Consider the following 12500-nt stretch of genomic DNA (forward strand, 5'->3'; position numbering starts at 1 on the left):
TACATCATAGAAATTGAATGATTTGACTTTAATGGGAATATACGCGTTAGATATCCTCTATTTCTATGTACAAAACCAACCACCAGCCGACACAAAAACCTAGAGTGTACAGAGTTTCCTGGCAGTAGCAGCATACCATCAATCCCTATCTATCAGCATGGTTCTCCGTGACAGGGCAGAATTACTGTAAGACAGGAACTTTGTGGGCCATTATACACGGTTGGAGACATTTCATTGGACTAACAAGACCCAGCACCAGCCCTGTAACAAGGCTTAGATAAGGACCCAGGTAATGGTAGTGACAGACAGAGGCATAGCCGTCCCAAATAACTGCCTGTCTGCATTAAGATAATGGGCTTCAGACACAAGGAGGGACATTTCCTCAACTTTCATGGTGTAAAAATAATTTTCTGTTTTGTTTACTTACCAAGACACATAACAATATTACGTAATGTCAGCTCAATCAAATCTAAAGGGTACATTTTAAAATCTCAGACAGTAAAAATGTATGCCAAAATCGTCTTGTTTTGTGCACACCATAGGGACATACTGTACATGTGCTGGCCTACATGTACGATGATATGTACGTGTGACACAGTTGAGGGGAGTTCACATTTATAGGAATAGAATTACCGCCCATCACGGAATGGACCGTTGACTTGAGTGGGAATGTCTAGTAATTCTGTCTCTATGGCTGCATCCCAAATGGTACCCTTTTCCCTATATATTGCACTACTTTTGACTAGGGCCCATGCATTTTAAATGGCACCCTATCCCTATAGGCCCTGGTCAAAAGTAGTGCCCTAAATAGGGTGCCATTTGGGACATAACCTATAGTTCACTCACCGTATGAAGCAATGGGCAGCTGTCATGACCCAGTTCTTATGGATGAGAGTTCCTCCGCAGGTGTGGAAGAACTTGGGTGTCTCCTGACTGCTAGGCCAAACCTAGGAAAATAAAACATCAGCTTTTAAAGTGATATTATTAAATTACATGATGGTTTCCTTAGCCTGTAAGCAGTCTATGGACAAGGTAAGACAGCAATCCATGCTTGGGCCGTGTCCATAGACTGCTCACAGGGCAAGGAAACCCATATGTAATTTTGTAATTTGGTTGAACTATTCCTTCAGTTGTGAGCCAGAGTCATGCCTATTTGTCTTCTAAAGGCCAAACCTGTGAGACAAACAGTGCGTAAACACAAAACCACGTGCAAACACACACACACACACACACACACACACACACACACACACACACACACACACGCAAACACAACCACGCGCACACACACACGCACAAACAAGCCTAGTGTACGACGGTGCCTCTGAAATAATCACAGTCGTTTTAAATAATGATGAGGTTGAGCTGAAGGGACTCATCTCATTAAGTTTTATTAGCAGTGTGTGTGTGTGTGTGTGTGTGTGTGTGTGTGTGTGCAGTCTCAGAGTGTGTGTGTAATCCAATCCATGTAATGATGGTGTCAATAAACATACATGTCCCAACAGAAAGAATGTGAGATTGGTGTCTTGCCCCTGGGACTAGTGTAGCTACATCATGATAACAGAGAATCTCATTCAAAACCGATTGGTGATATTACCCTTGAGAGATGAAATGTTGGGTAAATGAATTCACTTGTTGTTGTAAAATAGTTTACTCATTTTTTATGTTCCCTGATGGATAATCACGCAACTTGCCTCTAGGTATATGCCAAAGAAATGTTGGCAACCAGGCAGCCATTTTGGATTTGATTCTAGAATAACAGTGTCTGATGGATCTAAATGAACCTAAATAGAGTGTTTTAGACAGGCAGTGTCTCACCTGCATGGACACCTGCCAGGGCCAGGAGTGGGGCTTGGCTGGCTCTCCGTTGACGATGCGGGTGTGGATGGTGGGGGGAATGGCGGGTTTGCCACATGTGGTTGGCCATTCTAGCGTAAAGGACAGAACCGTTGTTATTTTATCTGTGTGACATCAGCGATAAGACTACAGGGTTATTGCTTTGATAGCAGTAAGAATTTTTCCCACAGTCATCCCCTCCTCTCCATTCGGCTGTGCCCGACCAGAAACTCCCCCAGGCTGCACGATGCACAGTCCATCTGTAAAACTCGATTTCAGCAATTGGCTTGGCAGGGGCCCGGCCACCTGGGGCCTATCCCAGGGTAAAGAATGGGGCAGAGGGTGAGAGACAACCAGAGGGCAACTGCTTCACTAAGGGCACTTCGTACTACACTGTCTCCATCCTAAATGGCACCCTATTCCCTATACAGTATTGTGTACTCATTTTGACTGGAGCCCTATTGGGGTCTGGTCAAAAGCAATGCACTATAGGGACTAGGGTACCATTTGGAACGCGACCACGGTGTTTACAACTCCACCAAATAATCTAGTTTTACTACACATCTGGGCACGGAGAACTGAACCAAATGGATCAGCTGAAATAAAGCCAGGATTATACTGTACTCTACAGACTGGTCAGCTGAAATAAAGCCAGGATTATACTGTACTCTACAGACTGATCAGCTGAAATAAAGCCAGGATTATACTGTACTCTACAGACTGGTCAGCTGAAATAAAGCCAGGATTCTACTGTATCCTACAGACTGATCAGCTGAAATGAAGACATGATTATACTGTACTCTACAGACTGATCAGCTGAAATGAAGCCAGGAGTATACTGTACTCTACAGACTGATCAGCTGAAATGAAGCCAGGATTATACTGTACTCTACAGACTGATCATCTGAAATGAAGCCAGGATTATACTGTACTCTACAGACTGATCAGCTGAAATGAAGCCAGGATTATACTGTACTCTACAGACTGATCAGCTGAAATGAAGCCAGGATTCTACTGTACTCTACAGACTGATCAGCTGAAATGAAGCCAGGATTATACTGTACTCTACAGACTGATCAGCTGAAATAAAGCCAGGATTCTACTGTACTCTACAGACTGATCAGCTGAAATAAAGCCAGGATTATACTGTACTCCACAGACTGACCAGCAGAAATAAAGCCAGGATTCTACTGTACTCTACAGACTGATCAGCTGAAATAAAGCCAGGATTCTACTGTACTCTACAGACTGATCAGCTGAAATGAAGCCAGGATTCTACTGTACTCTACAGACTGGTCAGCTGAAATAAAGCCAGGATTCTACTGTACTCTACAGACTGATCAGCTGAAATGAAGCCAGGATTATACTGTACTCTACAGACTGATCAGCTGAAATAAAGCCAGGATTCTACTGTACTCTACAGACTGGTCAGCTGAAATAAAGCCAGGATTATACTGTACTCTACAGACTGGTCAGCTGAAATAAAGCCAGGATTCTACTGTACTCTACAGACTGGTCAGCTGAAATAAAGCCAGGATTCTACTGTACAGGCTGGGTAAGGGTTAGGTACCTACCTACGGTGATGTTGTCCCAGGGGTTGGGCTGTACAGGGGGCTCAGTGGGAACAGGCTGGGTGGTGTCTGTAGTCCAGTAGGCTCTGAAACCTTTAGCCTCCACGAAGAAGTCAGCATGGAAACGCATCACCAACTTGTTGCCCTTAGTCGTGATGGTGGCTGGGAGTTGGTCGCCACACCATGGACCTGGTAAGTAAAAAATAAAAAGTCATTTGAACTGCTTCTGTAACACTACTACTACTGCTACTACTACTACTACTACTACTACTACTACTACTACTGCTACTACTACGACTGCTACTACTACTACTACTACTACTACTACTGCTACTACTACTACCGCTACTACCGCTACTACTACTACTACTGCTACTACTGCTACTACTACTGCTACTGTAGTATCTGAAAGTCTATGATTTTGCTGACATTTGCAAATGGTGTAATAGATGAACTTTACTCTGCTTTTCTGAAACATCTGGAAAGCATTACTACATAGGCTTCTTGGAATAGAGGACATTTGGAGATATGGGGAGGCCAGGGATTGGTCTATCAAAAACCACCCATCTTATGTTACATAGGATATAAATACCATGTTTTGAACAAAGGAAGGAGGGAACAACATATTAGAGATTGGGTCAGTTGTTCTCCAGACTTCTGCAGGAGTCTGTAAATTGATACTGTAATCTTTGATGTAATAAACCATTATAATCAAGGACAGTGTCAGCGGATTTCTTGTCATCACAGCATAATCAGCATCGTTGTCTCGGACACTACACTACTACTACCGCTACTACTACTGCTACTACTACTGCTACTACTGCTGCTGCTACTACTACTGCTACTATTGCTACTACTACCGCTACTACCGCTACTACTACTGCTGCTACTGCTACTACTACCGCTACTACTACTGCTACTACTACTACTACTACTACCGCTACTACTACTACTACTGCTGCTACTACTACTGCTGCTACTACTACCGCTACTACTACTACTACTACTACTACTACTACTACTACTACTACTACTACTACTATTACTACTGCTGCTGCTGCTACTACTACTACTACTACTACTAATACTACTACTACTACGGCTACTACCACTACTAATACTACTAAGGCTACTACTACTACTACTACTACTACTACTACTACTACTACTACCGCTGCTGCTACAACTACTACGAATACTACTGCTACTACTACTAATAATACTACTACTACTACTTCTACTACTACTACTACTGCTACTGCTACAACGACTACTAATACTACTACTATTACTAATACTACTATGGCTATTACTGCTACTACTGCTACCACGACAATGACTACTGCTATTGCTATGACTACTACTACTACTACTACTACAGATGTAGGATTTTAATTTGATCACCCTGTTCCAGGAGAACATTCCTGCAGTATATTTGTGCTTTAAAAAGATCTCTGAAGTTTGTAATTTCCACTTTGACATTTCTGACTTGATTTTCCCTTACGGAAAATGTATCAACCCCTACAATCCACATAGTAATTCACATTTTCTGTTGCTCAGGATTATTTTCCTTCTGTAGCAATTTGGCTCAAATTAAGATCCTACATCTGCACTACTACTACTACTACTACTACTACTACTCTGTAACTTATCATTTTATTTATAAAGAACTTTTCAGAACATTGGGTAACAATGTGCTGATGGTACACTAGCTATAGCACCATTCAATCAACATTCAATCAAATGTTTAAAATCACCATATTTTGAACTCACCGTGTTTTGTACTCTCAGCTCCGTCATTATAGATGTCGTATGCCACCACGTTATCCAAGCATTTGGATGTGAAAATGTCCTTGGCTTCCACGTGGAAGTGGGTGAACGTCAGGGTTATGGTCTTCCTTTTGGGCACCTCCACACTCCACATGCACTCGCTAGCCGCCTTGTAGTTCATAGGCCAGTTCTGAGACTTAATCACCCCTTTTTCCTCATGGGAGGCCCCTCCGCATCCCTGGATCTCTGTAGAATGAAGGTGGGGGTTAGTGTGTGTGTGTGTGTTTGTGAGTGTGTTTGTGAGTGTGTTTGTGAGTGTGTGTGTGTGTGTGTGTGTGCGTGGGGTGTGTGTGTATGTGCATTCGTGGGTCAGTGCGTGTGTACGTGCGTGCATGCGTCCGTGTGTGTGTGTGTGTGTGTCTGAATGATGATAGTGGGCAGATGGGGAATAAACAGATTAGAGTAGATGAGCTGCAGCCTCCTCAACGTTAGCCAGAGAGCAGAGTAGAATGTATTGAGGAGTAAGCACAGTGTGTCATGGTGATATACAGCCAGTGCAGGCCTATGCAATACACACTAATGTGGGTGGTCGATCAGCCCTGGTATCTGGCTCGCCCTGTTTATTTAGAGATGGAGTGTGTGTGTGTGTGTTTACTCAGATGGAGTGGGTCCGTGGAGTTTGTAACTCAGGCAGAAATAAACGTTTAATATATCCACTTTACATACATATTGATATCTCTTTAAATGTGGGTGTTGACATCCAAAACCTTGGGTGTTGACATCCATAAACGGATATGTCCTGAACAACCCAAAAAGCTGTAATGTAATGGCAAAATGCCAAGGTAAAACAGCAATTGAAAATGTTAAAGCTACCACATCAGAACAAATGACTTAACAAAAAACATATCCTCCTTCTCACCCCTTTCACAACTGTAACCTCAAGCCCTCTGACTGATCAATTATAATCATGATCAAAAGCATTTTCCCTCTTTTGTCCAGTGTACCCTGACCTGTGCTTTCTCAGTACTTACCAATCATACTTCTCATTCTATGATGTTGCTCCTGTCATAAATATATGTTCACTTTATGGCTGGTCATTATTAGAGAGTAGTGGAGCCTCCTCAGCAATATAAGGTGCCTCAGGTGTGTGTGAATGTGTGTTTGTGTGTGTGCGTACAGATTCACTTGCGTGCACGTTTGCACGTGCATGCGCATGTGTGTGCACGTTCGTGTGCATGTGTGTGTGTGTGTGTGTAAGCGGAGAAAGCTGGGATTATTACCTGCGATGTCCTCAGGATACACGGCCTCCCACTTAGCGGAGAAGCCTCGGTCAGCGAGACGTGAATCAGACAGGAAGCTCAGAGACATCTTGTTATTGACACTGACCACCACAGGGGGAAGGACGTAGCCACAGTGCGTGCCTGGGATGGAGAAGGAGGGGAAAGGAGGAGTATTGGATTGGTGGAGAGGGAATGAAAGAGGGATGGGGAGAGAGAGAGAGAGGGAGAGAGGGGGGAGAGGGGGGAGAGGGGGAGAGAGGGGGGAGAGGGAGAGAGGGGGAGAGGGGGGAGAGAGGGGGGAGAGAGGGAGAGAGGGGGAGAGGGAGAGGGGGAGAGGGGGGAGAGGGAGAGGGGGAGAGGGAGAGAGGGGGGAAGGGGAGAGAGAGTGAGGGGGAGAGAGGGAGAGAGGGGGAGAGGGAGAGAGGGAGAGAGGGAGAGAGGGAGAGAGGGAGAGAGGGGGAAAGGGAGAGAGGGAGAGAGGGAGAGAGGGGGAGAGAGGGAGAGAGGGAGAGAGGGGGAGAGAGGGAGAGAGGGAGAGAGGGGGGAGAGGGAGAGAGGGGGGGAGAGGGAGAGAGGGAAAGAGAGAGAAAGATACCTATTACTAATATAGAAACATAAGAGTAGTAACCAGAATTTCAAATACACAAATGTTAATTTCCATGCATACTGATGTTGTTCTAGTAAAGATGTGGAAACATTAGATGTTCAATAGACATTACAGAGAACAGACAGATTTCCGATGAGGCATGCGCCTCTCATCGAAAAAGAACATCATGTAAATATAACTTTGACAAATAAGACACATCAATCAAATGTTTTCATGTCATGGGTACAACATCTCAGAAAACATACTCCTCCGCTTTCAAAATGTACTGCCTTTTATTTGTAAAAAATTAAGGAGATCGGAGTTCCTAAATGACACAGCACCAACTGAAGCACCTACAATGGAGGAGATCGGAGTTCCTAAATGACACAGCACCAACTGAAGCTCCTACAACGGAGGAGATCGGAGTTCCTAAATGACACAGCACCAACTGAAGCTCCTACAACGGAGGAGATCGGAGTTCCTAAATGACACAGCACCAACTGAAGCTCCTACAACGGAGGAGATCGGAGTTCCTAAATGACACAGCACCAACTGAAGCTCCTACAATGGAGGAGATCGGAGTTCCTAAATGACACAGCACCAACTGAAGCTCCTACAATGGAGGAGATCGGAGTTCCTAAATGACACAGCACCAACTGAAGCTCCTACAATGGAGGATATCGGAGTTCCTAAATGACACAGCACCAACTGAAGCTCCTACAATGGAGGAGTCAGTATTTATATTCCCCTCTTGTCTGCCTGGCTGCCTGTTTTTTTGCTCCTGTACTTGTTAAGTGTAATGTGTGCTGTCAGGGGCCAACCATGCCCTCCTGCTGAGCCCTGCTCCCCCTGGCAAGGGGTTGCGCCTGTTCTGACAGTTAGAGCGCCGACAGAGACCTCTGGTGAGGAAGGAACTGACTCTTGCTCACACACACACACACACACACACACACACACACACACACACACAGGGAAGGAGAGGGAAAAATCTGTCATCCTAAACGTTTTGACATCAGCTTGAATACCACACTGAATAGGGTGAAGTTGCCCCTAGACGCGAATCGTGGGTCAGTTTAAAATGTTCCTCACTAATGCTTAAGGTTAAGATTGGGGGAGGGGAAGTTGATCCTAGATCTGTACCTAGTGGAAACTTCACCCCAGAGCACTGAATAGTGTTATTTTGATGGTGTTAGGTTGCAAAATGCTGAGCTTATGACTTCCAAGGGATGTGTCTTCTTTAACGCAGAAACAAAATTGTTTCCCCTCTCTCTTCCTATCCCCCATTATCTCTCAACTTAACACTTGCGGGTGCACACACACACACACACACATACACACACACACACACACACACACACACACACACACATGCTGCACGTGTTCACATCTGCCTCAGCTCCAGTCCTTGAGAATGTTGTGCTAGAGATAAAACTATCAGTCAGACTCCAGCTCTCTGATGTGAATAACAAGGAGGTCACATTTACAGTTCCCTAGCCTCGCTCCTTCTCCGGGGAGAGATCCTAATCAACAGCTTTACAGCCCTGAGGACAGGAGACAGGCACTGGCACACTCAGCATACTAGCCTAGCTTGGTGCTTGGCGCTCTGTCCAGGAGTCAAAGTCCCCCCCCCCCCTTTTCATTTAAACTGGGCACATTCTGCTCAGCAAATCCTTATCTGCTGATCTGGTGTCTCTTGCTGCTTGATTTGTTTGTTGTGTGTGTGTGTGTGTGTGTGTGTGTGTGTGTGTCCCTCAGTCGACAAACAGCTTGTTTGGGAAATACGAGGGGGAGCGGGTTATAGGTTATCGCCTGGCCCCCACTGCCGCCATTTTGGGGGTTTGGCATAGTGTGGGTGAGCAGGCACAACTTATTAACAAGAAACAAGGGGCTGGTAGCCATTTTGGGGCTTGGCTACAGATACTGTAGGTGGGTATTGTGGGTGGCTTGTCTTATCAAGGGACTAATGGCTGTCAGAGATGACACTGGGCGCCATTTTGGGGCCTTCATAGAGACCAATGAGCAGTATGGACGGTCCATCTGACATTACCAAACAACAACAACTAAAAGTGTCTGTACTCTATGACACCATAGAGGGCCATTTTGGATCTCCATAATAACATATTAACAGGGGATCCAGGTTGGGTAGTCATAATGTAACTTACCAAGCGCCTGGAGGCTGTCAGAAACTACAAGCTTGTCTTCGCCACACTGACCCGCCTCTCCCGTGACGGACATGTCTGTGACGTGCAGTTTGACCAGGAAGCCTTCCGGAGCTGTGATGTTCCAGGAGCAGTGTAGATTCCCGGGATACGCATCTGGGAATCCCATAGAATGGATCTCCCCTTTCCGGCCGAACAGCGTTCCGACACCACCGCAGCCTGAGTCTGTAGCAGACAACATGAAGCTTGGGTTAGTGATGAATGGACAAAGCTTAGGGCTAGGGGTACTCCCTCACGCACACACACACAAAAACGACACACCTACCCTATTGCTTTAGCTCCATTCATTCTTATTTAAAGGAAAACTCCACCCAGAAACTATCTTCTGGTATTAGTTTCATTAGTCCATTGTTGACATAGTCCCAGAATGTTTTGCTTGTCAGCAATCAAGTTTACAAGATATTTAACTTTCAAAATACAGAAATCATCCCTGTATGATGCATTTATCTCGCTGATGAAATCAATCATTCTGTACCATTTAAATGAGTGAAAAATTAGAAAAAGAGGCAAGTTTTGACAAAACAATTCTGGTGAGGAAGGTTCCCAAACATCGATACTGTTGCTGCTGCAAGCCACTGAATTCCAATCAATTATACTACGGAGAGAGCTCACATATTTCAACTGGAGTCAAGAGGAGGAGGAAGGAGGGCTACCTGCAGAAAGTCAATACGGCTGTAACTGTGGCATACCAAGTACTAGGCCAATATGAAAATCACTATTAGAAATACAGGCAATTAAATCTAAAGGAATTCACCTCCATATAAATATAATTCCTAGAAGGGGCATATAACCTCTGACCGTGGCAATCTGACTGGTAGACTCATAGAAATAGAATTGATATATTGTCTATGGGTACACTCATAAATATAGAACTGATATATTGTCTATGGGTACACTCATAGATATAGAACTGATATATTGTCTATGGGTAGACTCATAGATATAGAACTGATATATTGTCTATGGGTAGACTCATAGATATAGAACTGATAAATTGAATTATATTTTATTATATGGTTTTCCCCGTAGTGTACTCACCGGTTATAGCTGGTGTTGTGGGCATCATGGTGGTAGGTTTGACCGTGGTTGGGATGAGGCTGGTCTTGGTGTATGTGGCACTGAAACCCTTGGAGGTGAGAGTGGCATCGGTTTTGAAACGCACCACCATCGTGTTGCCACTGGAATCCACACGGCCTGGATTCTTACTACCACAGAATCGCCCTGTGAGAAAACAACATTTCACTGTTTAGAAACTCCTAAAGAGTTTGATTAGGCCACTAATTAAAATACACAGTTAGTTATAATAACCCAAACACCAGTTTGTGGTACACTGATGCAAAACCTAAGCAGGCCTTAAGCGCCACTTCGTGCAATGAGGCATGAATTGACCAAACAGTGACACCAATTATTACTTGACTAATTCACACAAGTATTATACAGGGATCCGCATACATAGTAGGCTCTATAATAACTATAAATATTGCTATTTTGCATAATTTCTGTCTGCAGAGATTACATTTACATGCCACTCTAATTTGGGAACCTCTCTCTATTTTTCAACTTTTCTACCCCAAACTTTTAATGGACATAATTTCTTATTCATGCAGCCTGAAGTGAATTTGAGTGTTGCTGTATACATAGATTTCAACCCCCACAGCCTGTTTTAACTGCCAAGTGCTCCTGTAGCATGTCGATTAAGATCCAATACCTCCTAAAACTAGTTCATTAGTAAAGTTGCTCAAATTGTGAGACTTAAGAATATTTGATTGTGAGTTTGGAGGACTGAAGACGTTGCACTTGTTGTCACAGTCTCTCTGTTCTCATAATTGAAAATCCATGAACAAAGTAGCCTATTTTAGAGAAGGAATATTTGAGTGTACACATATTATGAGAGTAAGGTATAATTAGGGTATTTTGACATATTATGAGACTAGTGAATAAGTACATTTTGAGTGTTGGCCTTCACATATTGTGCGACAGGTTTGTACGCCTAAGTATATCTGTACTTTAAGTATCTATACTAGTCCAACTGCTGTATACCAGAGTTAGCATAACACAGCGTGATGTCTTACCCAACATGGCAGAGCCGGTTTTGTGACCGTCGTAGACATCTACGTAGTCTCTACAGGCCTCAGGGACCAGGTCGAAGGAGGAGAACGTTAGTCTGATCTTCTCTCCCTCCGGTACAGTGATCCTCCACTGTGGACCACATACAAATACATCTATTTCATTTCACTGCAAACATCCATTTCAAACACAAACATATCCATTTTGTTTAACCACAAGCATCAATTTCAAACACAAACATTTCCATTTTGTTTGACCACAAACATCCATTTCATACACAAACATATCCATTTTATTTTACCCCACACATCCATTTCATACACAAAGATATCCATTTAGTTTGACAACGAGCATCCATTTCAAAAACACCCATTTAATTTTAATACAAACATTACTTCATCAAACATTCAATCAATTACAAAGATTAAATAAATGATCAAAGATCAACGATTCAATCAATGTCAAGATAAATCCATTGGTAGGGTTGATATAACCATATGCACTAAGATGAGTCTGATATTCCTTTTAGTTGTTTCTGGTGGGGGCGGGGAGGGGTGGGGTTTTGGAACACAATTGAACTTATTCATATTCCAAAGCAGGGGCTTTCTCAGTAAGGCACAACATTAAGAAGAATATTACTGATAGAAGTTACGTTTCTAGAATAGACACAGTCACTCGTCAGCAGGAAACGGACAAGGGTGTCCTCTCTCTACATTTCATTTCTATCTACATTGCTTTAAGCATAATTTCTCCTCAATGTTCCCATCCATCTCTTTCTCTCTCTTTCTGCCTGGAGGGTGCCCAGGATGCAGACCGCTGCATGCGCTGCATATTGACACGAGTCATGAATAAAAATCATCCAATATCTCCTGGGCTGTGACGGTTTGGACAGGAGCCCATCCATCTCAACATCCAAGCCAAGAAGGAGACAGAAACCAATATGAGCAAGCCAGATAATACCCAGCCAAACAACAGGATCAAGTATGAGTCCCAAATGGCAACCTTTTCCCTATATAGGGCTATAAGGGTGCCTTTTGTGACGCAGCCCAATGCTCTAATGATCCAAACCAAGCAAAAGCTGACGTCAAAGCGCTCAGCCGTGCTTTGAGCCAAACAAGACGCGAGTTGCTCCCCAATCACCGATCCACTATCCAGAACATTAAGCGTGGTC

General features: G+C 43.8%; 1 protein-coding gene across 1 annotated transcript in view; it reads right to left on the bottom strand.

Moving 5' to 3' along the window:
• Window positions 1-846: 846 nt before the first annotated feature.
• Window positions 847-12500, bottom strand: part of zgc:154142 (uncharacterized protein LOC555481 homolog) — a gene marked incomplete at its 3' end in the record, with an annotated part of 23959 nt that continues 12305 nt past the window's right edge. Inside the window, exons 6-13 of the mRNA XM_045206336.1 lie at window positions 11335-11461; window positions 10301-10483; window positions 9206-9427; window positions 6458-6598; window positions 5181-5423; window positions 3411-3596; window positions 1819-1928; window positions 847-947 (exon numbers count right to left, since the gene is read on the bottom strand). Of these exons, the coding sequence (XP_045062271.1) occupies window positions 847-947; window positions 1819-1928; window positions 3411-3596; window positions 5181-5423; window positions 6458-6598; window positions 9206-9427; window positions 10301-10483; window positions 11335-11461 (1313 nt within the window). The remainder of the gene's footprint in view (window positions 948-1818; window positions 1929-3410; window positions 3597-5180; window positions 5424-6457; window positions 6599-9205; window positions 9428-10300; window positions 10484-11334; window positions 11462-12500) is intronic.

The sequence above is a fragment of the Coregonus clupeaformis genome, chromosome 22, assembly GCF_020615455.1.
Source record: "Coregonus clupeaformis isolate EN_2021a chromosome 22, ASM2061545v1, whole genome shotgun sequence".
NCBI lineage: Eukaryota > Metazoa > Chordata > Actinopteri > Salmoniformes > Salmonidae > Coregonus > Coregonus clupeaformis.